Below are 24316 nucleotides of genomic sequence, written 5' to 3'. Positions count from 1 at the left end.
GCCCCTCACTGCTTCCATCCCCTCGGCTCTGCCTTCCTCACCCCTGCCCTCCCCCCCACCCCCGACCCCGGTGTGCTCTTGTCTTTCTTGGTGTGACCAGACACGGAGGAGAGCCCGGAAGTCTGAGGGCTACAGCAAGGGGTGAGGAGAGAGCTAACAACTTACTGGGCCCCCACTGTGTGTCGTAGGCACATCCAGGGCCCTGGGCCAGGCCCGGACGCTCACTGTCTCTGAAATCAGGGCTGTTGTGATCCCTATTCTCCAGGCAGGGAGACGGAGGCTCAGTGAGCCGCCTGGCCCAAGTCACCCAGCTAGAGCGTGGCGAGCTTTGAATCCAGACTTGCAACTGAGGCCCCAGGACTCTTGCTTATGCCTGGAGTAAGAGAGGGTGAGGTGGACAGACCCGTTCCCAGACGTGGCAGCATGGTTTCCAGAGGCCAGAGCAAAATGAACACGCAGGGCCCCTGCTTCCATGATTTCAAGATGCTGAGAGCTGAGCTTGAAGCCAGGCGTGGGGCCCTTCCGAGCGAGCGCCCAGGCCACACGCCTGGGAGCCAGCCCTGCACGTGCCCCCACGTGAGTGAGGAGGGAAACCCCAGGGAGGGGCCGTGTGTCACCATCACGTACCACGACCCCCATCCTCTCGCGCCCCAGGATTCGGTTATTCCCCGTCCCTCAGTGGTCCCGGACGTGCCATCACTCCCTTGTGGGCCTCCGTTCGTCAGCCGCCCAGTCGTCGCGGTGACTTGGGCATCCCCAGGGCTTTGGCCCACATAGAACTGGCACCACATGGAACTGCAGGGAGGAGGCCACCCACAGACACGAGCAGGAATACAGGGGAACGCCTTCCTAATGCCTCTGTCCTTCCGCACTACGGTGGGGCTCAGGGGGCAGCAGCAAAGACCAGAATGCTGCCTGGGAGCCAGGGTCCTGGGTTTCCCTTTCCCAAACCCAGGCAATCCTTTCTCCTCTCTGAGCATTCATGTCTAGCTCTGAAGGCAGGGGTGGTGAGGTATCGATGATTCCTGGGGGTGGGGGGGGACAGGGCTATGATAGGCGTGTTGCTGCATTTCTCAGGTGTTGGGGTGGAAGCCCGGGGACGTCCCCACAGACACAGAGCCAGAAAGGAAAGGCGGAGGCAGTCACTCGCGGCAAGAGCAGCAGGACGCTCCAGATGTCTTTATTGGGGCTCGGGCACAGCATGACAGTGGAAGGCATGCGGACAGGGCGGCAGGGCCCAGCCTGGGCATGCCTCAGACACACACGTGCACGCGCGGACACACACACGCACACACACACACACATACACGAGGGGACAGCTTTAGAAAAGGACTGACCAACACTAGGGTGGGGTGGGGCAAGGGGAGTGGGGAGGGAGGGCCGCGGGAGGGGCAGAGGCCAAGGTCGAAGGGGTCACCCGGCCTCTGCTATTGCACGGTCCTCTGGCCACCGGCCAGGAAGTACAGTATTGCAACTGGTCTCCGCTCGCCCGAGGCTTCCCCTTCTCAGACCCCTGAGCCAGATGGGCAGACAGACCCCTTCCCTGCCCGTCTGCCCAGCAGCATCTTTGAAAACAAACGGACGAAGGAGACAGAACAAAAACCCCAAAATAAAAGAAGACGAAACGCCCCCCTCAGTCCAGGACAGGGGGAAGGGGGAGGAAGGAGTGGAAGAAGCTGCAGAGGGGCCCCTGGAAGTGCCCCCACACTGGGGCGAGGGTGGGAGGTAGAACCCCAATCTGGGGTGGGGTGGGGCTAGTGGAGCCGTGACCCCGAGGGTCAAGCAGGCCTTCCACAGACCACCGGCCAAGGGGAAAACAATCCCAAGAGGGCAAGTCTAGCCTGGGATCCCCCAGTGGGACTGGCCAGTCCCAGATGCTCTTTTCCTGGGACATTCCACATACGTGGTCAGCAGAAACAAGGAGTCAGGGCAGGGGAAGGGGACGGGGGTTGGGGGGGCCTGGGGGTGGGGCCCCGGCTTGGGGAGACACAGCCTAACAAAGAAGACAGACCACCAGCAGCACGTGCACTACACACAAGAGTATAGTACGTATGAATATAGATACTATATGTGCATATATATCTCTTCAGTGTACAACAGAACAGAACATCGGACCCAGACGGCTCTGGGCCCAGAAGGTTACATGGGAGGTTTTCCGTCAGTCCTGTGCAAACAAGGATCTCTGAGTCTTTCCCAGCGAAAGAGTCTTGCCAGGGTTCCAGAGTTTCCCTAAGCCTTTGGCTTTCTGTCTGTCTGCCTGCCTCTCTCACGTTGGTGCCGCTTAAGAGAGGGTGAGGACTTCAGCCTGGGCATAGCTGGGCGAGAGGGCGTCTTGGCAGGTCTCTGTGTTTAAAGAGCACAGGTGTGAGACACTGGGACGCACGCTTTCGGCTCAGCATTGCCTTCGGGGGGGCAAGGAGTTCCGCAAAAGAGAGGGAGAAACAAAGAATGAGATGTTAGAAGGAAGCCAGCTGCTGACCCACAGCCTGTGGGCTAAGGACTAGGCCAGGCGCAGAGCTGGAAGCCATGGGGACCCGGGGCGAAGAGGCCAGGAAGAGCGGGGACGGGTCAGGAAATGGGGTGAGCTCCTTCTGCAGCCCCTAGCTGCCTACCCAGAGCTAGGCCTAGTGACTCCTAGGTCATCTTACAGCTTCTCTCCTGCTCAGGTAATGAGCTCGAGTCTTCACAACTCAAACGCAGTGGCAGAGGGACCAAGGCCCCACAGCCTGGCGCGGAGGCAGTAGGGAAGGTTCCTGACATGGCCTGTGGTCCAACCTGGGCTCCCCACCCCCACGTAGCTCCCCTGCCATCACCAGCTGGGGCCATTCCACTGTCCCAGGGGGGCTAGTGAAGAAGGCTGTTGAGTGCGCTGCCTTGTGGTGCCCAGCCCCCTTCCTTAATCTGGCAGGAACAGAGTGGGAGCAGCTGGAGCATAGATCCTGAAGGGGAAGGTCAGGGAGGATGCATGTGTCCATCTCGGAACACAAAGCCAGAAAAGAGCACCTTCCTGAGAAACCCAACGGCTCGGTGAGCCCTTCTCGGCATCCCATCCTCAGCCGGGCATGTCAGTGGCGTGGGCCTTCCCTTCTCCTACCTTCCCAGTGGGGGCACAGGAAGGGCAGGCAAGGAGGCTGCTGTGGGTGCACGGATTTCTGGGTGATACTCTGGCCAGGGCAGAGGAGCCCCTCCTCTCCCAGGAGGCTCTGGGAAAGGGCAGCCCAGGGCCCAAGGGGTGATTCCTAGAGCCCCCGGCCCTCGGGCAGGTACTCGGTCTCCCCTCTGACTCCCGGGCCTACGCTGAACAGATGTCTAACAGACGTCTTCCCCCCCTGGTTCCAGCTCACAGCTCCTCCCAGAAGCCCTGGGGGTTGAGAAATGGCCTCTAAGGTTGTCAGTAAGGTTAACAGCTCCTATCTGGGCGGCTCCCCCGCTCTGCCGGGAGGGAGTGGGCCCCAGCTGTGGGGGAAAGGCTTCTCGGAGACCGAGTGATAGGTACAGGTCCAAGTCCACGTGCAACATAAAGCAAACTGGGCTCTCAGACTAGTGGTGGAAGAGAGTCTTCCCCTGAGGAGGCGGGGCCCCAGGTCTGGAGAAGCTGCGGCCCCCGTGCAGGCAGCTGTCTCCCTAGGCAGGGCCCGGCGTACAGCGGGTCTCTGTAAACTCCAGGATTCACTTTGCCCCTTCCCAGGGCCCAGAGATCCTAAGAAGTAGCTGGGGTGGACAGCGTCCTCAGCTGTCCTGTTAGCTAGGTCCTGCAGAGCCAGCGGGGGGACAGGCGGGAGCCCATCTTCCAAGGCACGAGGGGCTCCCGCCTGGCACTCCCGCCTCATGTCGCCCAGGGACAGCTGTACCCACCAGAGGGGTGCCATGAGCATGCCCGTCCCTGTGGGAGGGAAGAGAGGGAAGGAGGAGGTGGGTGTCGTGGAAACTTGGACTCCTGACAACTTGAGGGCCGCCACAGAAATAGCCACGTCGGCTCCCTGAGCCAGGAAGGCAAGCCCGAGCACAGAATAGCTGCGGTGGCCTCGCAAAACCAGACACCTAGCTCATCACGTCCCTGTCGGGGCCAGGACCCCGGTGCCAGGGAGCCCTTGGGGACAGGACTGAATCTGTCCTCACCAAGGAGAAGCAGCGGGGCTCCCAGGCCCAGCTCTGAGAGGGCGCCTAGAGTCTCCATCCAGCTCTCCAGGGCTTCCCTGCCCCTGTCCCTTGAAGGGGCCTGTCCCCTCTTGAAGGGTGGTCACATGGATACCCCTATATTTTCTCACCTCTTAGGGGGACATTTCATTCTGAGAGCAAGCAGGAGATAGGCCCCACGGACCACAGCAGGGCTGGGGTATCCCAGGACCAACCTCGGACAGACTTTTCTGGAAGGCACATTCCTGTGTCTGCCCCAGGCTGAAGACAGAGGGCACTGAAATGGGGGTGCTCCCAGCACAGGCTTTTCACAACCCTCAACCCTCATGAAATGATCTGACCTTTCTGCCCAGTTCACCTTTTGGGGAGGCCTCCAGACTCCCCGGCCTCCTGCCGAGTCCCTGAATGCTGTCTTGCCATTCCTATCTTTGCCCACCCTGGAAGGAGCAGATATGGACCTTAGTCATTCCCTCTCCGAAGTTGCATAATCTGACTCTAAAAATTGCCAGGCACACGGCTCCACTGTCAGGTCTAATTCCCATCAGGTGAAACAGGAAATGTCTCGGCTGAGGACTTCTGTGTTCCTGGGGCAGAGGGGGCCCTGGAGAGCCTCCCCCAGTACGCTGCTGGAGAGGGGCCACCCGCAGCCCGGCCCCGTCCGGCCCTGCCCTGCCTGGGAGTGGCTGGGTGCCTGCGCAGGAGCGGGAGGGGGCGGGACGGCTTCTGTCCCCACACTTCCCCTCAGCTGCCCCAGCCCAGGGTGCACCCCTGCTCCCTCAATGACTCACAGACCTGTTGTGCTCCCGGGCTCGTTAGGTAAAAGAATACACTTAATTATAGAAATTAGATGAGTCTCCGGTTCTGGCAGCAATCCAGAGCACAGAGGCTGGGTGGGAGCAGCAGGTGACTCAGGCAGGGCTGGGAGAAGGAGAGAAGAAAAACACGTGGAAGCAGAGAGAGCAGCGCGGGAGAGATACGGCTGCTGGGGCACAGATGGGACGTGGGGCTCTGCTGCCACCGGGTGTCACTCCCGAGAGGGCATTCCCGTACCTAGGCAGCCAACCGTGGGGCCCCAGGGACCCCACCTGCACGCCAGGCCAGAGCTGGAGAGCATCAGGCCACCTCTCCCAGGGGGGCACCGTGCCCCTGACCAGTTAGCTCCCCGTGCACCAGCAGAGATGGGGGTGCCCCATGGGACAGCCTTATTCTTTTCTGGTCTGGGTGTGGGATGGACAGACAGACAGACAGAGCTATTCAGTCGCAAGCTGGTTACTGACTGAAGGCCACAAGGAATGGAAATGCATTTGCCGTGACGAAGGCGGGACCCTGAGGGGAGGCAAGGCCCAGGGGCCCAGGTCCCGGGGGGTGCTGGAGCCCCGGGAGTAGTCTCCCCCTTGGTCTCAGGCTCCAGAGCTGAACGTTCTGGGGAGCTGGGTGCTGTGGAGGAGAGGCTCGGGGGCCTGGGTTCTCCTGCCTCCTGCCCGGCTCCCTTGGGGCTCCGGAGGAATGAGGGCTGGAGGGCTTGTGAGCGTGCTGTGCGCCCAGAGGTGGGGCGAGCCGAAGGCACGGCTAAGGGGCCGGGTGTCCAGGTGGAGGGCTGGTGAGAGGGTGGAAGGGGTGGGAGAGCAGGAGCTTTCTTGGAGGGTAGGGTGAGCTGTATCTCGATGTCAGTGGAGACAGCCCCAGACTGGTCCCAGCTGCTCCGGCTATGTTGTTTAAACTCCGGGATTTTGCACAGCCTTGGTGAAGAAAAGGCACATGGATCAGAGGGGAATGGCTCCTAGTCTAAGCAGCTCCATGGGATCCATGCTCTGGGGGGACCCTGCGGGGCAGGCAGCCCCACGCTGGTTGAGGGGGCTGGCCCGCCTGGGGAAGGCCCACTGACTTTCCCTGGCTTCCAGGTCACCTGGGCTCCAGAGGACAGACCTCAGTGCCCCACAGCTGATCTTTGCCCTGTCACTGTCCCCTGGTAAGTTCCCTTCCAGCCACACAAAGACCCCGTAGCCTCCAGCAGCTTTCTTCTCAATCCTAAGCAGCCCTGATCAGTCCCCTTCCTCCCCAGGAAGTTCACACTCTGACACTCGGGCAGCCGGAGGCTAAGCATGGGGTCTGCACCCATGGCTGAAGGAGCCCCAGGCTGCCGGCTCCAGGTCCTACACAGAGCCTGAGTGCAGAGAAGGGAGGCACGGTCTGGCACGGGGAAAGTTGCCGAGTGCTTACTGGGAGTTTGGCGATGCTAATTGCCACACTTGCTTAGCAGGGCCTGTTTCCCAGCAACCCACCTGTTCCTTCTCGAAGGTCACTCTAATTGGCTGAGCCACATGCTTGTTGCCAAGAAGCAGTGTGGAGGCATCTTGAAAATAAAACAGCCGGGCCACACAAGCACCCAGGGGGATCTGGCGCTGCGAGCGATCCAGGCGCTCCGGCCCATGCACGCACACGTGCAACTACTGCCCTGGGCGTGTGACCCACTCCCCAGGGGGCCTCACGGTCCCTTCTGACTCGCACCCTCACAGCCTCTTCCCCCACACTGCTGCTGGGCCCCTCACAATACCGCCATGAAAACGGGGGTGCTTGGCACTCCACTCAAGCCCTACATGGGAGGTGGGGTCCCCCCTGCCCCCCATTCTGGGCCGTCACTTAGCGTGCTCCAGCCAAAGCAGGGTCGGAGCCAGGACACAGCAGAAGCCGCCACCTGTTTGTGATGAGGGCCAGGAGGGACCGGCACATCCAGAGCCCAAGGACTGGGGCACGCAGAGAATGGGGTGATCAGAGGGACACAGGAGAAGGTGTGAGTGGTCTGAGTACCTTCCGTCTGCATCCCTGTAGCTGGGGCCCCTGGCCATCTCCTTGCAGCTGCCGGATGGCTGCACCCGCTGCCACCACCCTACAGGACATATGCCCCCCAGAGTGGGACACACCCCTCTCAGGGCCTGCGTAGGGTCGGGGTGCCCTGGGGATCCCGTGGGGGTAGGGGCTGGGAAGGTGCCCTGCAGGCTGCATGGGATGGGCAGGCCAGGGGACATCCTTGGGGGGGACAGAGCCATCACAGGCTAATCTTGTAGCAGCCACTACCCCACCTCACTCAACCCTGACTTGGTCTGGAGTTTGGGGATAGCAAGAAATTTGGTAGGGGGCGGGGGGGGGCGGGTGGTGGGTGGAGGCGGATTTAGCTAAAAGAGGGCAGGTTAAGAAGTGGCCTGAGAACCCAGGGACAAGCTTTTTTTGGGGGGGGTTCAAGGTTTATCCTGGAACTAGGTGTTTAGGCAGGTTACGTCACAGGGACAGGGCACGAAAGACAAAAAAGAGTGAGGAAGCGGACAGGAACACCTGCTCTTGAGAGGCCTGTTCTCAGCCACTACTGGCCCTCAACCATCCTCTGCCCCCCTTTCTGCAGGTAAGGAATCCCCAGCTCCAGCTTCTGCTCGGCTCCCGCACAGCTTGGGGGCTGCTGATGGAACTTCAGCCTTCCCTTACCGGAGAGAAGAGGCTACGTCCCTGAACCCTCCGAATCCTTCAAAGCAACTTCAGAGGGACACGTATTCCCTGCCGACCCCTGCCCCCAGCCCACCTCCTGGTCACCTCGGCCTCAAGAGGCCTGCCGAGCTGGGTTAGCCCCTCCTGGGCTCCTGGACCCTCGTGCAGGATGGAGGGGGTAGGACCCGTGCTAGGTTCTCCAAGACCTCACGGCAGCCACTCGTTCTCACCCTGACTCCTGAATGTTGTTGGCCTCTCTGGGGACTACTTACTTGGGAAGTCGTTGTGTGTCAGGGAGGTCTAGGGAAAGTGTGGCCGTGACCCCGCGGAGCCAGGCCTCAAGCTCAAGGCAGGAACCAGAGGGAGAGGTGGTGATCGAATGGAGGGCAAAGGCAGGGGGTCCTGTCTGGGTACCCCCTTACCCTCTAGCGCTTGTCTTCCCCGTGGACATCTGGGGTGGGGGGCGCTGGGCTCTGTGTACCTCCGGGGGATGCCCAAGGCTTTCTAATCCAGGGACCGGGAGATCAGGGTACCCATCTTAAAAGTGGGGGCACGTCCAAGGCAGAGGAGATGGTGGCCAAGGAGGCCTCAGGGGAGGAGGGGACCTCAAGTTTTGCGGGGGACACTGGGGAGACTCAGCTCCCTGGGGGCTCTCCACCTGCCCGGCCTGGGGAGCCATACCTTTCCGGACACTACCATCGGCACAGGCATAGTCCCCGGTGCTGAGCAGGAAGCAGGCAGCTGCCTTCTTGTTTTTGTCTCGGGGGCCAGAGCGTCGCAGGGCCCGGCGCTCCTCGGGGGTGGGGACAGAGGCCAGGGGCTGGGTGAGGCCAGCTCCCTCCTCGTCTGACAGCACCGCATTGGCATCGCCGTTCTGCTTGGAGTCTAAAGGGGGCAGACAGAAAGGAGGCGGTGTGAGGGCTGCCCAGGCCTTCCTCATGGGCTCGCCTGGGGTCTCCAATCCCAGACCTAGAGGGTCACTTCTCCGACCCAAGGGGGCCTGGCATCTCCCCGGGAGGGCCAGGGGGCAGGGGGCAGGAGGCCCTGCTTCCCTCTCAGCCTTGGCCTAGCGTCTTTCCGGGGACACAGTTACCCTGAGCAGAAGTCCCTGAAATCTGTCCGCTGCAGGCTCTTAGCCCCGGCTCCCTGCCTCCGTCAGGCAGCACTGGGGAGGACGGGGGGCGGCACTCGGCTCTGGAGAGGAGCCCGCTCGGTCTGAAGGCAGTGGCCTCGGCATTGGCCGGGAGTGCCCTGACCACGGCCAAGCAGTTAGGGTCAGGCTGAGGCTTAGCTGATGGGGCCGTGGTAAGTGTGGCTTGAGGAGCCCGTGCTGGGGCTTGTCCATTCCGATACCAGGTTTCCCTCTGAGCTCTGAACGGACCTCGGGGTACAGGTGACTCCCCGGGGCACCGGCTGGGAGATTTACATTCAGGGATCAGGGAAGGGGGTACCACTTTGGTGGGGGAGTAGGGGGGAGCATGAAGGTGCTGTTCCATCAAGGTCTCTGGTAGACCCAGGTCCCCCAAATGACCCCAGGGAGTGAGTAGCCCCAGCATGTACCCTGGGCACCCAGCAACAGGCCAGGTGAGGGTCTCGAGTCAGGCACCCCCCCCCCCAGAGGAGAGTCCCACTTTGTCCCCAGAGCTTGGCCAGAAGCTGCCAACCCCAGCTCCCAGATGGTCTGGCATCCAAGGGATCCCCCAGACTAGGAACCTCTGACTTCTCTCGGGAGTCCACCCCACACCTAACTCTCAGGTTCCCACTCTCCAACCTAACTCCAAGTTGCTGTGGGTGAAGCTGATTTCCTTTCCCATCTCTTGACTCGGGTGGAAGCAAGCTTTCCAGGGGTGGCCTTTCACATTCCTTGAAGAACGGGATCAGGCCCTCAGGCCCTCGCCCTCCAGGATGCAGATGCAATTTCTTGCACCCTTCCTTTCCCCCTGCCCAACCCTGTCTGGGCTGTTCCCTCTCGGTTCCCTCCCATCCCACGTTAAACCCGGAGCCCAGGACTCAATCTAGCTTGTGCTGAACAGAAGGCAGCCTCCCACTGCTGTTACGTTATCACATTTATTAGGCCAAGAGACATCAGACTCCAGTGTTTGGAAAGAAATGATTCATGCGTTGATGCACCTTGGGAGAACAGCTGCCTTGCTCTCTAGCTAATAACGACAATGCCTGATGCTTGTAAAGTGGTTTTTACTTCTCAAAGTACTCTCATATCTGTCATTTGTTTGTGTCTCATCAAAGTCCTGGGAATAGGAGAGCATTCCCATTTGCCAGGTGAGGATCAGAGAGGGTAAGTGACTGGCTTCAAGTCACACAGCACAGTGGCCAAGGTGGTACTGGAATTCACTGCCCATCACAGCCCAAATTGGATGGGACGCTCACTCCACAAACCCTGACGTTCAGAAAGCTCCTGGAAAACCAGAAGACAAAGATTTGGCCTCAATACTTTGCACTCTTCAAGGCACATCTCATACTCAGGGAAGCCCGGAGTAGTAAAGCAAACCCCAAATTGCAAGGGCTGAGGTTCATCTGGGGACTCCCTGGGCCACTGGGGGAGAGGTGGCTTTCCTTCCCAACCCCCAATCTCACCTGCCCGTTTCCTCTCAACCATACCCTCTTCTGGGGCAGGGGGGCTGGTATCACTGTAGGTGCTGTCCCGGGGCGAGGTCTCCTCCGACTTGCAGTAAATGGGTGACTCAAGCTGGGGCGGCCGGGGCACGTGCTTCTTTCTTTTCTTAGGCAGCTTCTGCTTGGCCATGGCCAGGGAGTAGTACATGCCGAAGTTGTTGACGATGACCGGCACGGGCATGGCGATGGTGAGCACGCCAGCCAGGGCACACAGCGCCCCCACCAGCATGCCTGACCAGGTCTTGGGGTACATGTCCCCATAGCCCAGCGTCGTCATGGTGACCACCGCCCACCAGAAGCCAATGGGGATGTTCTTGAAGTCGGTGTGGTCGTTGCCCCGCGGGTCGGAGGGCCTGGCGCCGATGCGCTCGGCGTAGTAGATCATGGTGGCGAAGATGAGCACCCCCAGCGCCAGGAAGATGACGAGCAGCAGGAACTCGTTGGTGCTGGCGCGGAGCGTGTGGCCCAGCACGCGCAGCCCCACGAAGTGGCGCGTGAGCTTGAAGATGCGCAGGATCCGCACGAAACGCACCACGCGCAGGAAGCCCAGCACGTCTCGGGCCGCCTTGGACGACAGGCCGCTCAGCCCCACCTCCAGGTAGAAGGGCAGGATGGCCACGAAGTCGATGATGTTGAGCAGGTTCTTGACGAAGTCCAGCGTGTCGGGGCAGCACACGATGCGCACCAGGAACTCCAGCGTGAACCACAGCACGCACACCCCCTCGATGTAGGTCAGGATGGGCTCTGTCTCCACCTCCCGCCGGAAGTGCACGCTGGTGGTGTTCCCCACCCGGTGGATCTCGGTCACGTTGCGGTCAATGTTGAAGGCCTCATGGGTCTCCAGGCAGAAGGTGGTGATGGAGACCAGGATGAAGAAGAGAGAGGCGAAGGCCACCACCTGCGGGCGAAGAGGAGAGCGGGGCGGCTGTCAGGGCCGGGTGGGCGCCCTCCTGTGCGTGGAGGGTGGGGCAGGGGTCACCGGGCACTTGTTAGGCGGCGAGAGGCAGGATTAAGGTACACAGTCAGGGGCTGGAACTCCCTCCTCAGGGGGTCTTTATCCATCTGCTTGGGGGTTGTAGGGCAGTAGTTCCCAATCTTTGTCCCCCTGCACAGAAGATAGAGACCGCTCCCGGCTGGAAGCCACTGGACAGGGACCTATGGCTGACTGGCCCCGCCCCCCGGCCGGCCCCGCCCCTGGCCGGCCCCGCCCCCTGCCTGGCTCCAAACACCAGCAGTCCTGTCGTGCCTTAAAGCTTCCCAAACTGTAACGGGTATGTATCGATCATCTGGGAATCTTGTCAAAATGTGATTCTGATTCAGGAGGCTGAGGACAGGGCCTGTGATTCTGCATTTCTAACAAACTCTCAGGTGAGGCTGCTGGTCCACACACTGCACTTGGAGTAACTAGGCTTTAAGACAGTGGTCCTCAAAGCCAGGCCCCAGGCCAGCAGCTGCATTGCTTGGGAACTAGTGAGAAACGCAAATTCTCGGCCCCCGTGTAAACCTCCTGAATGAGAAATACTGGAGGTAGGGCCCATAATCTGTTTTAACAAACCTTCCAGGTAATTCTGATGCATGCTAAGTTTTGAGGTCTGCTGCATTAAGGGATATGCCCAGAGACAGGGGGCTGGAGGGAATGACCCTGGGCCTCTTTCTGCCAGCTGAGTCTTTAAGCTCCAGCCATGACACCCCCCCTCCTCAAGCCCCAAGTCCCAGCCCCTCTCCCCCACCTCTCAGTTTAGAACGTCCCAGCCAACTGCCCAGAGAGTGAGAAGTGTCTGAAGAAAGACAGCATGCTCCACGGCAGGAGACAGGGGGAGTCTGCCTAGAATAACCACCCCTTCCCTTCCCCACAACTGACATTTCCTGGGACACTGAGCTCCAACAAAAAAATAAACCGCACCCACTGGGATCAGAGTGTAGCAGCGGCTGGTCCAGACTGGGCTCTCAGCTAGCCTGATGACAGCAGCGCTCGGCAGAGGTTGAAGTGTCCAATCATTATGAATGGAGAGGAAATGCATGTGTAATAACACCAATTACGGAGCCTTCATCTGTTATTCACCACTGTCAGGGTACCTGTTGCCGAGCTCTACGCCCCCTGCGGCTGGCGGGCGCAGCACGTGGGGATGGGCTTCCTCCCCGAGCAGAGGGCTGCGCTTCAAACAGGTGCAGGAGGAAGGACTGTAGCCCCGCGACCACTTGGCAGCCCCCACGCCTGCCCCACCCTGATTTCCATCTGACTCTGGCATTGCCTCCTGTCTAATGGTGCCTCTCGGACATGCCTTGCTCCCCAAGAGTCTGCGCTGGGAGGGAGAAAAGGCACACCTTGCTCTTACTACAGCCGAACACCAATGGAGAATACAAGGGGAGCTGGGAAAATGAAGAAGCAGCCCCTCCGGGGCTTCTGAAGCAGGAGCGAGTCTGAGGAGCGAACTTGGGAATGAACATCCATTAGCTGTCTATTCTGTCCTGGCACGGCTGGGCACTTGGTACGCGTTACGGCCTTCAGTCCTCCTCGAGACCCTGTGAGGTAAGCCTCATTGTTTCGCTTTACAGATGGGAAACTGAGCATCAGAGAGGTTCTGTGCTCGCCTGAGGCCACACAGCCTGGAAGGGGTGGAAACCAGACTTGAACTCAGCACGGTTTAACTTCAGAGGCTGTCCTCCCTTTACACCACACTGTCTTCCCCACCCCCCAGATCAGGATCAATTCACAGACCCAGGAAAGTCTTCTCTGAACCGTCAGCAGAGCCCCCAGCCAGCTCCCTGATGACGGTTATTTCACCCTTGGGGATGTGTACCTTTGGCTTAAGACAGACACGCATCACACGCTAAGATATCTTATTTACACTTGAACATGGATGGGTAGGTCAGATATAGCGAGGAAGGAGAAGGGAGGTGGCAGACCACAGGTAACACTTTCCCTCCTTGAACAACTTTGCCTGGAGCTTCTCCTGTCTCTCTTCTCCTGTGAAGGTAAATTTCAAGTTCCTTTTCTGACCTCATTTTACTTCCTTGAGAAATGGGCTAGCAAGGCAATACGGACTGATGTGGACCTTAGGCAAATGGCTCCAGCCTGCGGGCTCTCCATGGCCATCCAGAGACGAATTGGTGGAGGCACCCATCCGGTAGACGCGGGGATGCTGGGAACCCAGAGTCCTGGCACTGCCCCCCCATCCCCAGAAGCAGAGGGGGTTGGGGTAAGGGGTGGGGACAGCATATCCCAGCTCTGCCAGGAAGCATGGGAAGCAGGAGCTCGCTCTCTCCGAGGAAAAGTTAGCCAGGAGAGTTGGCCCACCTGGGAGCCGAGCGCGAAGTTAATTAGTGATTTGGAAAAACAAGTTCAGGAAGAGCTGCCAAGGGGCTGAGCAGAGGGCACAGAGAGCGGGGGAAGGGAGGGTGGGCCGTGTGCCTGGCCACCTTCTCACCCACAGGGCCCAGATGCCTTCCTCCCTGCCACCCCAGATTGCTTCCGAGCCACCCCTCCTGCGTTAGGGGACAACTCCCCGAATTCCTGCAGTGTTCACTCACTTTCGCTGTGAGTGTTTTTAAAACACAGAGCTGTTGGATTTACTTTACTGCTCACCTCCGCCCTCCCAGAAGATGGGGCAGGGAAAGGGTAGCCACCCATGGGTGCCCATTTCTCAGGGGCGCCGGACACACGAGAGGGCAAATGACTCGCTCAAGATCAAACTGAGGCCAGGTCTCCTGCCTCTCAGCTCACAGTTCCTTCCCCTCTAACCAAACAAGTGGGGACAGCCCACCCCTCCTTGGTGACCCCTTCGCGTGACCTCTCCAGGCCTGGCAGCCAGGCCAGGCAGGCCCCAGAAAGCCCTCCCTCACCGAGGAGACAGACCTGAGGCCGAGCTGGGAGAGATGCAGGCATCTGGGTTCTGGCACGTTGCCCCAGGTGGGTCCCTTCGGGGCCCCAGTTATTCCTTTCTCCCCTAAGTTATTCCCAAACCGAATGATTTCGTAAGCGGTGGTCCTACGCAAGCGCGATCAAGGTCCTTCACCAGGCCTTCCCCTCTGGCGGTAGGGACACTGCTTTTTTTCTCCCACTCTCTTGACTGAGGGCTTCTGGGGACAAAAAAGGGCCAAGGAAGGAGGTGGGGGCTGCAAAATCACCCCCTTTAGGCATCAAGGCCTAGAGCCAGAGCCTTCTGAGCAGCCCTTTCGAGGCCACCCTCTAGAGCTGGCAGGGCACGCCTGCACCCCCTGCCTATCGCCGAGCAGAGAGCGAGCGCGAAGAGCTAAGGAGCCCTGGGGTCCGACGGCCTAGGTCCCTCACCCTGGCCCGGCCCCTCACCGGGTAAATGGTGCGCTTCGTACCTGTCTCTCGCTACAGAACGGGGACAGCACTAGTGCCCACCGGGGGGCGTTACTGTGGGACGAAATGAGCTTCTAATGGCAAGTGTCTGGCACGCAGTACGGGCTCAGTAAACAGTGACAGAGCCCACGAGGTGTGGGGGCCTCCACAGACCCCCCGCACGCAGCTTCTGAAAGCTGAGTTGGTTCTGGAGCCAGAAAAATCCCCCAATCCTCGCTCTTTAGAAGCAAAGGGTCTCAGCAGCTCAGCCCTTTCTGCTGTTTTACAACCAAAGAAACTGAGGCCCAGGGGAGAGCGACCTGCCCTGGTTCCCGTGGTGGAAGTGGTCAGTTCTTTCTACAGCCTGAGGACGCAGGGCGTAGATTCTGCCGAAAGACAAAGCTGCCCAAGGGAAAGCTGCTGGTGTGAACTGGTCTGGCCACCAGCTACTCTCTCCCTGCCAGAAGGCTGCAGGAGGGATCTCACCACCCTGGACAGGAGGCTCCTAACCTCTGTGCAGGAAAGCGCTGTTTCTTCGAGCTTCCTGCTCCCCCCTGGGCCCCCACATTGGCTGGCGCCGTATCCTCCTGGGGACCCGCCGGTCGGGAGACCCAGGTGTTTTAGCTGGTGGGGTCAGCCCCGTTAGCAGCCTCCTTCATTGAGCTCATTCTGCGATAGTCACTGATGGAAATCTAAAGTCCCACACTTCTGGGTCCAAGTTGGGCTCTGCTACCCACTGCCCGAGAGACCTTAGGCAAAGTTCTTAACCTCTCTGAGCCTTGAGATCTTTGCCCATAAAATGGAAACCGAGTGCCTACCACGTGCCAAACACTGTTCGGGGTGCTGGGGAACAGCAGGAAACAGAACAAACACCCCTGCCCCTTAGGCCTTACATTCGAGTAGCAGGGAAGTGTCAACAAATTAGTGAACTATATTGTATGTCAGATGCTGTAAGTGTGAGGAAGAAAAATAAAGAGGAAAGGGGGTAAGGCGTATGAGGGTGAGGGAAGTATTTCCAGTCGGGTGATGAGGCAAGGCCTCGGCCAAGGCGACATCAAAGCAGAGACCTGAAGGAGTGAGGGAGTGAGTTATGCGACAATCCAGAGGAGAGCTCAAGAGGCAGAGGGGACAGGCAGTGCAAAGGCCCTGAGGCTACGGTGTGCTTGATACGTTAGGGGATGAGAACAGTGCCCACCTGATGAGGTTGTTTCGAGGATTAAAAGAAATGATATTTGTAAGACTCAGCACAGAGCCTCGAGTGTCTCCAGAATCTGGCACAGGCTGGGTCGGGGGGGGGGGGTAGGGGGGAGGTGACAGACACCAGTCATTGGGAACTGAATACAATCAGCGGGGGCAGGGGAGGGGAGCCCAAGGAGAAAGGGCCAAGGAGACAGATGGACAGATAAACATAAGAAGACTCATGCCCAAAACCTATATTAAGGATGAAGTGTAGGAGAAGAGAAATTTGAGAACACAGCCAAAGACACTTGCAGAGGAAGATCTGTGGGGATGGGATGAGGAGCTGAGGCTTCCGGGGAAGCAAGATCCTGGTGCCCAGGCAGCGCTGTAAAGGGAGCAGGCAGCCCTGGGGGCTCGGAAGCAGGAAAAGAGAGAGAGTCTGCCAGGCAAGGCATCTCTCGGCTGCTCCCGGGCTCCTGAATGAGGGCCTGCACTACAGGGCCAGCCTAGGGACCCCTGCTCCTCTCCCTTCACAGGCTCCCCTAGGAGCAGACCCTGGCCCTGGGACCTCCCATCCTGTTCCAGGGGCCAGAGCCAGCCTTTACCCATGCCCACCTCCTGCCAAGCCAGCACGTGGGGCTTCTCAGGGCCTCTGGGGTGCCGAGACCTGAGGAGTCCGGCCCCAGAAGGAATTCGGTCCAGCCCAGGTCACTGGCCAAGAACTTACCCAGCCAAACGCAGTTCTTGGCTATTGCCTATCCATGGTCTCTGCTGTCCTATCTCCGCCCAGGCTGGTCCCCTAGCCAGGAAATGTGCCCCTTCCCTAATTCTGCATGGTTAAGCGCTACCCACATTGAAAATGTATTTATTTATATATTTATTTATAGCCTGCCTCCTTCTAAAATTATTTAAGGGAGCTAAGTCATTATCCTGCAGGGCCTATCCAGCTTAACTTCTGTTTCCTCGTGGAAGCTTCCCTGCCTGCCAACCCTCTCCCCCGCCTCGCCTCACCTCACCTAGGGCTGGGATTTATCGCTTTCTCGTCTCACCTCCTATTGGACTTTATTTTTTTAAGACTCCTGTGGCTTCTCTCATGACCTTTCTTGTATTATTATTACTATTCCTTGTCACCTAATTTCCCTCAGCTGCCACCGACTCCACCTGACCTAGCTCTCTTCAGGAACAGGGACCATGGCTGACTCACCCTTATATTTATAGGGCCCAGCTTGACGTCTGGCATGTAGTAAGTACTCAATAAATGTTTTCTGAATGACTGGGGCCAAGGTGACTGCCTGCTTCCTCTCCTGGTGCTGGGGAGCCTGTCACGAGGAGACACGGCCTGCCCCGACCAACTGAGGCTAGAGGTGAGAGGTATGGCCAGCAATATCTCCAGGTACGTGGGCTCTCAGACTCCATGGATTTCCAGGGTGGGCCAAGGCCACTGCCTGATGGAGCCCCCTGCCAGGGGCTGGGTCACCATCACCCAGCCTGAAAAAAAAAAAAAAAAAAACCTAGCAGGGAGCTGGGCCAGAGATTGTGGTAGGCTGGCTGCCCGGCAACAAGGACGGCATGAGCGCCCTGGTGTCCGGCAGGCCAGGCCAGCACCGTCCACGGGTGAACGCCAGGGGCCTGGGGACTCCCCGTGCCCGAGGCCCAACTGCCTGGCTCTGTTCTGCCTGCTCTTCCCCCATCTCCCCAAAATAGCCCCAGTTTATTTTAGCCCCTCCCCCACTTTACACCCCACCCCAAATGGTGACAAACAGAAACACCTCATTATCCGGAGACAAGATGTTCAGAGGCAAATGTTGGTCTGTTCAGAACAAAAAAGAAACACAAAACAAGCCCAGCAGGAGATGGGGAGGCTGCCTCAGGGCAGCTCGGGGAGAGGCCTGCAGGTTTGGCCGGACACCCCTCCTGCTCCTGGGAAGGCGCGTGCTGGCACTCCCTTCCAGGTGGCCTGGGGAAGACGGGGCACCTAGCCTCCCAGGCTCGGCTTCCTGGCTCTCCCTAGCCCAGCGGCTTTGGGACCAGAGGGTCCCGCCCACCGACCAGCTAGTCCCAGGCAATGCCCGGGCCAGAGAAGCGGGGCGCCTTCAGAAGGGATGGGCAGAAACAGAACTCTGCATTTCTTTCCAAGAAGGCCTCCATTTCATTCCTCGGCCTGGGCTGGGGGACACCTAGTCCCCTCTGGTAACTAAGTCCCCTCTCTTTTTGTTAAAGTCCCACAGTGAGGAAAACACAGACAGCAAGCTCAGAGGCAAGCAATTCCAAGGAGTGAGGGGATGGGAGCTTTAGTCTGGAGGGAGAAGTGAGGGGACGGATGAGAGGAGAGCGGAAGGCCCCCTGGGGGGCCCCGGGAAGTCAGAGGCCCTTCTGCAGGTGGGTACAAACACGGACATGGGTTCACGAGATCTGGGTTTGGAGCCCAGTTCTACCGCCAGCTGTGTGAGCTTGGGCAAGCCCCTCTGGGCCTCAGTTTCCCTCACTGTGGACTGAGGTAAATGGTCCCTGCCTCACATAGGCCAGATGCTAGAGCAAAGCCGAGGTGACACGCAGTGCGTGCTTCATCCAGGTGAAAACCCGGCTCCAGCTGCCTCCCTGGGGCCACAGGGATCCTTGGGGTCACATCCTCTCCTCAGAAGGGAAACATGGGAAAACTAACCCGGGTAGGGATTTAGCCAAAGGAGAATGACTATCCCTCTCAACTGGGCTGAGAACCGAGCTGCAGCCAGTCTCACTCCTGGGCCTATTCTACAGCTCCCAATACTGCCCCAAACCCCGCTGGTCCCCCTCAGTCTGGGAAGCCACCCCGGCTGCGGCTGAGCCTGGGACGATGGGCACTGGGCAGGTGGGGACAGGACCCAGGTTGTGCCTGCTCCCAGGTCAGGCCGCAGAAACGGAACCACAGCAGTGGCAACCATGGGCCCGGCCAAGCTGAGGGGAGCAGGGGTGAGCACCCCGGCCGGCCTAGAGCCTGCCTGTTCGGGAATGGCTCCGCAGGCCGGGCCAGGAGCTAGGCCACAGGCTCGACCATCAGCTCAGTTCACTTTCCCTTTGTATCTGTTTTGCTCCTGTCATAACGCACTGCTCAGATGACCAGCTGCAGTGTGCAGAGAGACGCCTGGGGCGGAGCACTGCTCTTCCACGCTCCTGGCCTTCAGTGAACGCTCCAGGCCTGTGGCCGAGGCTGCAGGCCCCGAGTAGGGGAGTATGCACACTGCCCCAGGGGCCGGTGCTGGAGGGGCCGTGGTATGGGCCTGGGGGCCACAGAGTAGGGAGGGCACAGCCCCAGAACCTCTACACCTCAGGCCTGGAGGGGTAACAGAGTCAACGTCCCTTCTGATGTCCCCATCTGCCTCGGGGTTTTGATGTCACCCACGAGAGGTACAGAACCTCAGAACACTTTCCAGGCCAGGATAAGAAACAAGCCACCTGTCCACCTCAAGAGCAGCCAGGGTCGGTGGAAAGAACATGTCGCAGTCCGAGGAGCAGGGGTGGGACTCAGGGCATGCCACCATTGGGCCGTGTCATCTCAAGCAGGAACGTTACCCTCTCGCTGCCCCAGGCCATGAAACCGGGAGGATATCTCCACTCTGAGATTAATGGGAGGACTAGCGCTTAATGCAAAGTACAGTTACTCGCAGTTATTAAATTCTTTAGACAATGTATTCCCACTTGTCTGTCCCAAGAACAGCTGAAGCGAAGGGCTAACCTCTGTCCTGTGCTCCCCAGCAGGAGGCAAGTCCTCTTTTGCGACAAGTGCCATCAAGCTCTACATAGCTGTTCACATCGGTATTCACAACCAGAAAGTTGCAAATGAGGGAAGGTGTCCTCCTGCTCTCTTGTTACTTAAGTGTGTCTCACGACATTTAACACCTCGGACACCTGCTTTCTTCATTGCTTCAATATGAAGAATTGACCCTGCCTGGTCCCAGACTCCTGACCGCAACTGGAATGCGCTGGCTGATGGGATTCCCTATTTGACGGGATTCCCTATCAAAAGGGCAAGTATCTGGGACTTCGGAAGGAACTGAAGGGGCCAGCCTGGCTCTGAGCTTACTCAGAGAGCCCCCTGGCTGCCCCCTCCCCGGGGTTTGTGGAGCGGAACATAAACTCATGGATGGCACAGTCCCTTGGAATCCAAAAGAGAAGAACCAGAGAAGGTGAAAAGTCCCCCAGAGATTCCAGAACACTCAGAAATAGGACCTAGCTCTCCCTAACCAACTCAGCTCGCTCCTGCCTCCCTGGCTTGTCCCCCTTCCCCATGTCTATGAAGCCAAATCTACCACCTCCCCCCGCCCCCAACTTGGAAAGAACCTGAATTATCCACACTCGTCGCTCTCCCCTAGCACACATAGCCTCGAGGTGACACAAGCAGGGTCAGTGAAGTGCATGAGAAGCCCTCAGAACTCACAGCAGACCCAGGCCAGAGCATGACCGGGCCCTCACCTTCTGAGCCAACCTCGGGACTGTAGGAGAAGAAACAAAGGCAGCTGGCCCCTGCTTCACTCTCAGTCCTGAGAAAGTTCTCTACCCCTCCAGGGGCTGCCCCGGGGATCCCTGCAGGCCCAGCCTGATAGCCTCGGGCCACGGAGACCTCTGTTCCTCCCAGGCTGGAGCTGCCTTGACACCAGCCTGGCCCGCCCTGCAGCCCCATTTCGGCCTCCCTTCCTCCCCTGGGGGGGGGGGGCGAGTGGAACTTTTCCTTCCATGACTAGGTTGAGGCCCAGCCCAGGAGGTGCTGGGGAGGGTGACACGGCTCTGAGACTCATTAACAGGACAACTTGGGATGCCAGAGGTGAGGACCAGCTTCCACAGCAGAAGGCGGTCCCCAGACCCAGTACGTGTTGCTCTTTCCTGTGTCCCAGACAGACCCCAGCCAGGCTTCAGGCTGCCAACTGTGAAGCCAGACTCCAGCCCCCAGGGCTCTCTGTTTAAATAATCTAAAGCCATCCTTCAGGGATTTTTTCTTTTTTAAAGCTGTCCATGCATATCTCCACCCCTCTACCCCCTTTCACCTAAGGGGCTTGGGAGAAACTGGACTGACTTGGGGAGGGGGTGGTAGGAAGGGACTAGACCTTGCCTAGATCAACCTGTGCCACCCCCTCCCCCCCATATACCCGTTTCAAGCAGCAACCTGAACCAGGGCTTTCTGGGAAAGCCAATCTATGCCGCAGCAGGAAGAAAAGAAGTGGCAACAAATCTGGGATCATCGCAGGCAGCCTGTGGCTGGCCGCTGACCGCGGGAGACTGCAGCGCCCAGAACATTAGGCCCTTCCTGTCGAACAGAAGCCAGGCCATCCCAGGTGACCAGGAAGCCTTAGGGCCATGGCATGGGGCAGACATCTTGACTTATCTCCCTGAAGGAAGGGGTGTCCAGAGACCTGGAGGAGAGGCCTGGGTTCTGGTCCCAGCTCTGCCACGGGCTGAAGCTGGTGTCCCCCCTCCACAAAACTCCGGCATACGGAGCCACCCGAGCGGTTGCATGGAAGGAGCTAGCAGAGCGGCCTGTCACAGAGTAGGCGCCCCACACACCCAGTTTTCTTCCCCCAGGCACTGCCTGCCTCAGGCAGGGGGCCTAATTCCAGCTCTCTAGGAGGCTGGCCCTGTGGAGGAGTGGGGGATAAATGAAGAAAGGCGGCCTGCGCACCAAGAAGGGGGTGGAAGAGCTCGGCGAAGGGTACCCCACTCCTTCGGAGGGGATGCGGCAAAGCAGGCAGATGGGACGAGGGCCAAGTAGTAAGTCAAGGCGTGGAGAGAGGGTGTGTGTTGGGGGCGGAAGGGGGGGTGAGTCCCCCGGGGGCCCAGGGAAGCCGGAGGGAATTGGGAGGGAGGCAGAGGCAAGGTAAATCAGTCTCTGCCCGCTCCTGCCCGCCCCTCTCCCCACCGCCCCCGGTCCCCTTGCACACCCGAGAGGAGACCCAGGCTCCTGCCACTCACCCTGGCCGCCCGGGAGGAGTAGGGATCCTCGAAGAGCGCCCACATGCGGGGCTGCCAGCCACGGCAGCCCCCGGACCCGGCGCCGGGGCCCGTACCTCCCTCGTGGGGCCCCAGGCGCTGCAGGGCCAGCTCCCGCTCCTCGTCGCCGGCCTCGTCGCCCGTCCCCGCGCCACCGCCGCCTCCGTCCGGGCTCTCGAAGATATCGAGCGCCTCTTCGGCGTCGCGGTGCTGGCGGTAGGTCATCCAGCAGCAGGGCTCCACATCGGTCTCGTCGATGCCCCAGAAGGTGAGCTCCTCCTCGAAGAGCGGCCCGCACACGTCGGCGGGGCAGTGCAGCTTGCCCGTGCGGTAGTAGTTGAGCACGTAAGCGAAGACGCCCGGGTGCCGGTCGAAGAAGAACTCGCAGCTCCCGCCGCCGCTGCTGCCGCTGCTGCCTGCACCGCCGCCATCGGACTCGGGCCGGCCCCCGCCGTCGGGATCGGCCAGCCAGGCGAGGCGGGTGCCCGGTAGGGTGCGCAGGGTGCTGCGGTAGGTCTCATGTCGCGTGCCGCCCACGTTGATGATGATCTTCTCCGACGCCTCGCCCTTGGCCATCTCCTCCTTCAGACATGTTTTGGACGGAGGCTTGTTCCCCGACTTGCGCCCACGGTAGGAGGAGACACACACCGAGCTGATCATAAGAAGCGCTGCGGGGCTTCGGCTTGGGGCGGCCGCTGCCCTCCAAACACCCTTCCCGAGGAGGCAGCGTCAGACGGGGGAGGGGGAGGAGGCGAGGAGGAGGCAGGAGGCGGCGGCGGCCCCCTCTGCGGCTTGGCCCTGCCCCTGCCTCCCCCCCGGGGCGCGGAGCAGGAGGAGTTGGGTTTCTCGGGTGCACAGGTGGTTGGGGTTTGGGCAGGCAGCTCCGGCGAGGGAGGCAGGGAGGGAAAAGGCGAGCCGAGGACCCAGGCGAGGGGTCCGGGGAGGCGCGGGCAAACACACACCTCTCCGGCTAGGACTGGACACTCAGACGCTCGGGCTCTGGACACGCCCCCCCTTCACCCCTAAAAGGCGAGTTAGCGCACAGTCCAGGCGCACCGCGAGGGTCCGGGGCGCGCGCGCGCTCACACTCACACGGGGCACCCTCCGGCTCTCCGAGACCGTGCCGAGTCCCGGGAGCCGCCGGCCTCCCCGCGGCGGCGGCAGCGCAGCAGCAACAAGTCCTCGGAGCGGCTGCCGGGGCCGGGCCGACGCTCTCACGGCAGCCGGAGCTCCGCGGGCCCGGGGTGCTTGCGGTCAACACGCGGCGGCGGTGGCGGCATGTGGCCTCTTCCCCCCATTCATAAATCCAGCGCAGGGCACCGAAGGCGGGCGGGGCTGAGCGGAGCGCGGCGTTCAGACGGGCGGGGGCTGCGCAGGGCGAGGCGGCCGCAGGAAATCAAGCGCGCCAGCAGAAGCGAGCCTCCGGTCCTGCGTCCGCGGCTCGGCAGCGGCTGGGAGCGGCGCTGGGCTGGCGCTGCGCAGCGGGGGCCGTGCTGGGGCGGGGGGGCCTCAGACGGGGCGTCCTGCGCAGCGCCGAACCTGGGGGGCGGAGCCGCTCCGGGGCGCGGGGTTCTGGGCTCCGGCGGCCGAGCGGCCAAGGACACCTGCAGGCTTCCCAGGCTGCGCCGATCGGGAGCTTCAGCGCAGCGCCCCGGCGCCGGGTTCCTGCGATCTGGCGGCGCTGGGAGCCACGCCATCCGCGCGTCTGCCCATCTCCGGGCGGGGTGCCGGCCTTGGCTCGCGGCAGGAGGCGGGCGAAAGGTGGCCTAAGGGAAGGGGAGCCTTGGCGCCGGTGGGCTGGGGCTCAGGGGGGCTCTCGATCTCCCTCCGGCGATGGTAGCGGATGCCACTCTCCGGTGGCGCCTTTTCCTCGCGGCCCCGCCTCGCCAGGGCGCGCCCTCCGCGGGGCGGGGTGGGCGGGGCGCGGCGCGGGGCCGACCGGGCTCGCTGCAGGGCCCCGGCGGCAGAGCTCAGCCTTCCTCCGCTGAGCCGAGCCGAGCGGAGCCGCGGCGCGTAACCCCCTCGCCGCCAGCGCCCAGCCTGGCGCGCCGCCCCTGCGCGCCTCCGCCACCGTCCCCCCCCCCCGCCCCCTTCGGCCCGGCTCCCCGCCTTCCCCGAGCCCGCAGCTCCTCCCACTGCAGCCTCGGTGACAGCGAAGCGCTCGCGACCCCTGACCTCTAACCCCCACCCGCCCCTTCTGGCTGCTCCGGTCGCCCCCTCCCTACTGTTGTTGCGGGTTCATTGCGGCTGACTGGAAGACCAGGAAGAAAGGCAGTGGAGAGACGGTGTCGCGAGGAGGAGGCTGCCCCCTCCTGTCCCAGACACCGTGTTGGGACTTCCTGACCACCCCGCCCCCATCTTGCGCCTCCGAGGCCCAACTAGGCCCAAGATGCCTGTGGTCTCGGTACTGGCACCGTCTCTGTCACCATCACCGAAGCCCCCGCGGTGGAATGGGGGACCTGGGGCCTTGCGCAGAGAATTGGCTCCTGGTCTGGGTGGAAGAAAACCTGAGCTCTGGCACTCCTGGGTATGGAGTGCGTGGTCCTGAAAGCTCATTAGGTTAAAAGATCATCAGGTTAAAGCCCTGGCTCCTCGTTGCCCTGGAAGCACGTAGGAAGCGCC

General features: G+C 60.7%; 1 protein-coding gene across 2 annotated transcripts; it reads right to left on the bottom strand.

Moving 5' to 3' along the window:
• Positions 1-1146: 1146 nt before the first annotated feature.
• KCNC4 (potassium voltage-gated channel subfamily C member 4) lies at positions 1147-23758 on the bottom strand. 2 transcript variants are annotated; one of them, XM_045801550.2, is made up of 4 exons: positions 21677-23757; positions 10210-11146; positions 8296-8499; positions 1147-2343 (listed from the first exon to the last, which is right to left on the bottom strand). In XM_045801550.2, the coding sequence occupies exons 1-4, from the start codon at positions 22352-22354 to the stop codon at positions 2282-2284; spliced, it is 1881 nt and encodes a 626-aa protein (XP_045657506.2). In that variant the 5' UTR covers positions 22355-23757; the 3' UTR covers positions 1147-2281. The 2 variants fall into 2 exon arrangements, with proteins under 2 accessions (XP_045657506.2, XP_045657505.2); XM_045801549.2 differs by having other exon boundaries at positions 2251-5876; positions 21677-23758.
• Positions 23759-24316: the final 558 nt, after the last annotated feature.

This window comes from Ursus americanus, chromosome 12, assembly GCF_024610735.1.
Source record: "Ursus americanus isolate L20-20 chromosome 12, mUrsAme1.1.p, whole genome shotgun sequence".
Taxonomy (NCBI): domain Eukaryota; kingdom Metazoa; phylum Chordata; class Mammalia; order Carnivora; family Ursidae; genus Ursus; species Ursus americanus.
Note: the sequence above shows the minus strand (reverse complement) of the source record. Positions and strands in the feature narration are given on the sequence as shown.

Coding starts and splice junctions, on each gene's coding strand:
- KCNC4 (XM_045801549.2), bottom strand. CDS start 22,354: ATGATCAGCTCGGTGTGTGTCTCCTCCTACCGTGGGCGCAAGTCGGGG. Junction 11,147..21,676: donor ACTCCTCCCGGGCGGCCAGG/GTGAGTGGCAGG, acceptor CTTCGCCCGCAG/GTGGTGGCCTTCGCCTCTCT. Junction 8,500..10,209: donor GGTTGAGAGGAAACGGGCAG/GTGAGATTGGGG, acceptor TGCCCCCTTTAG/ACTCCAAGCAGAACGGCGAT.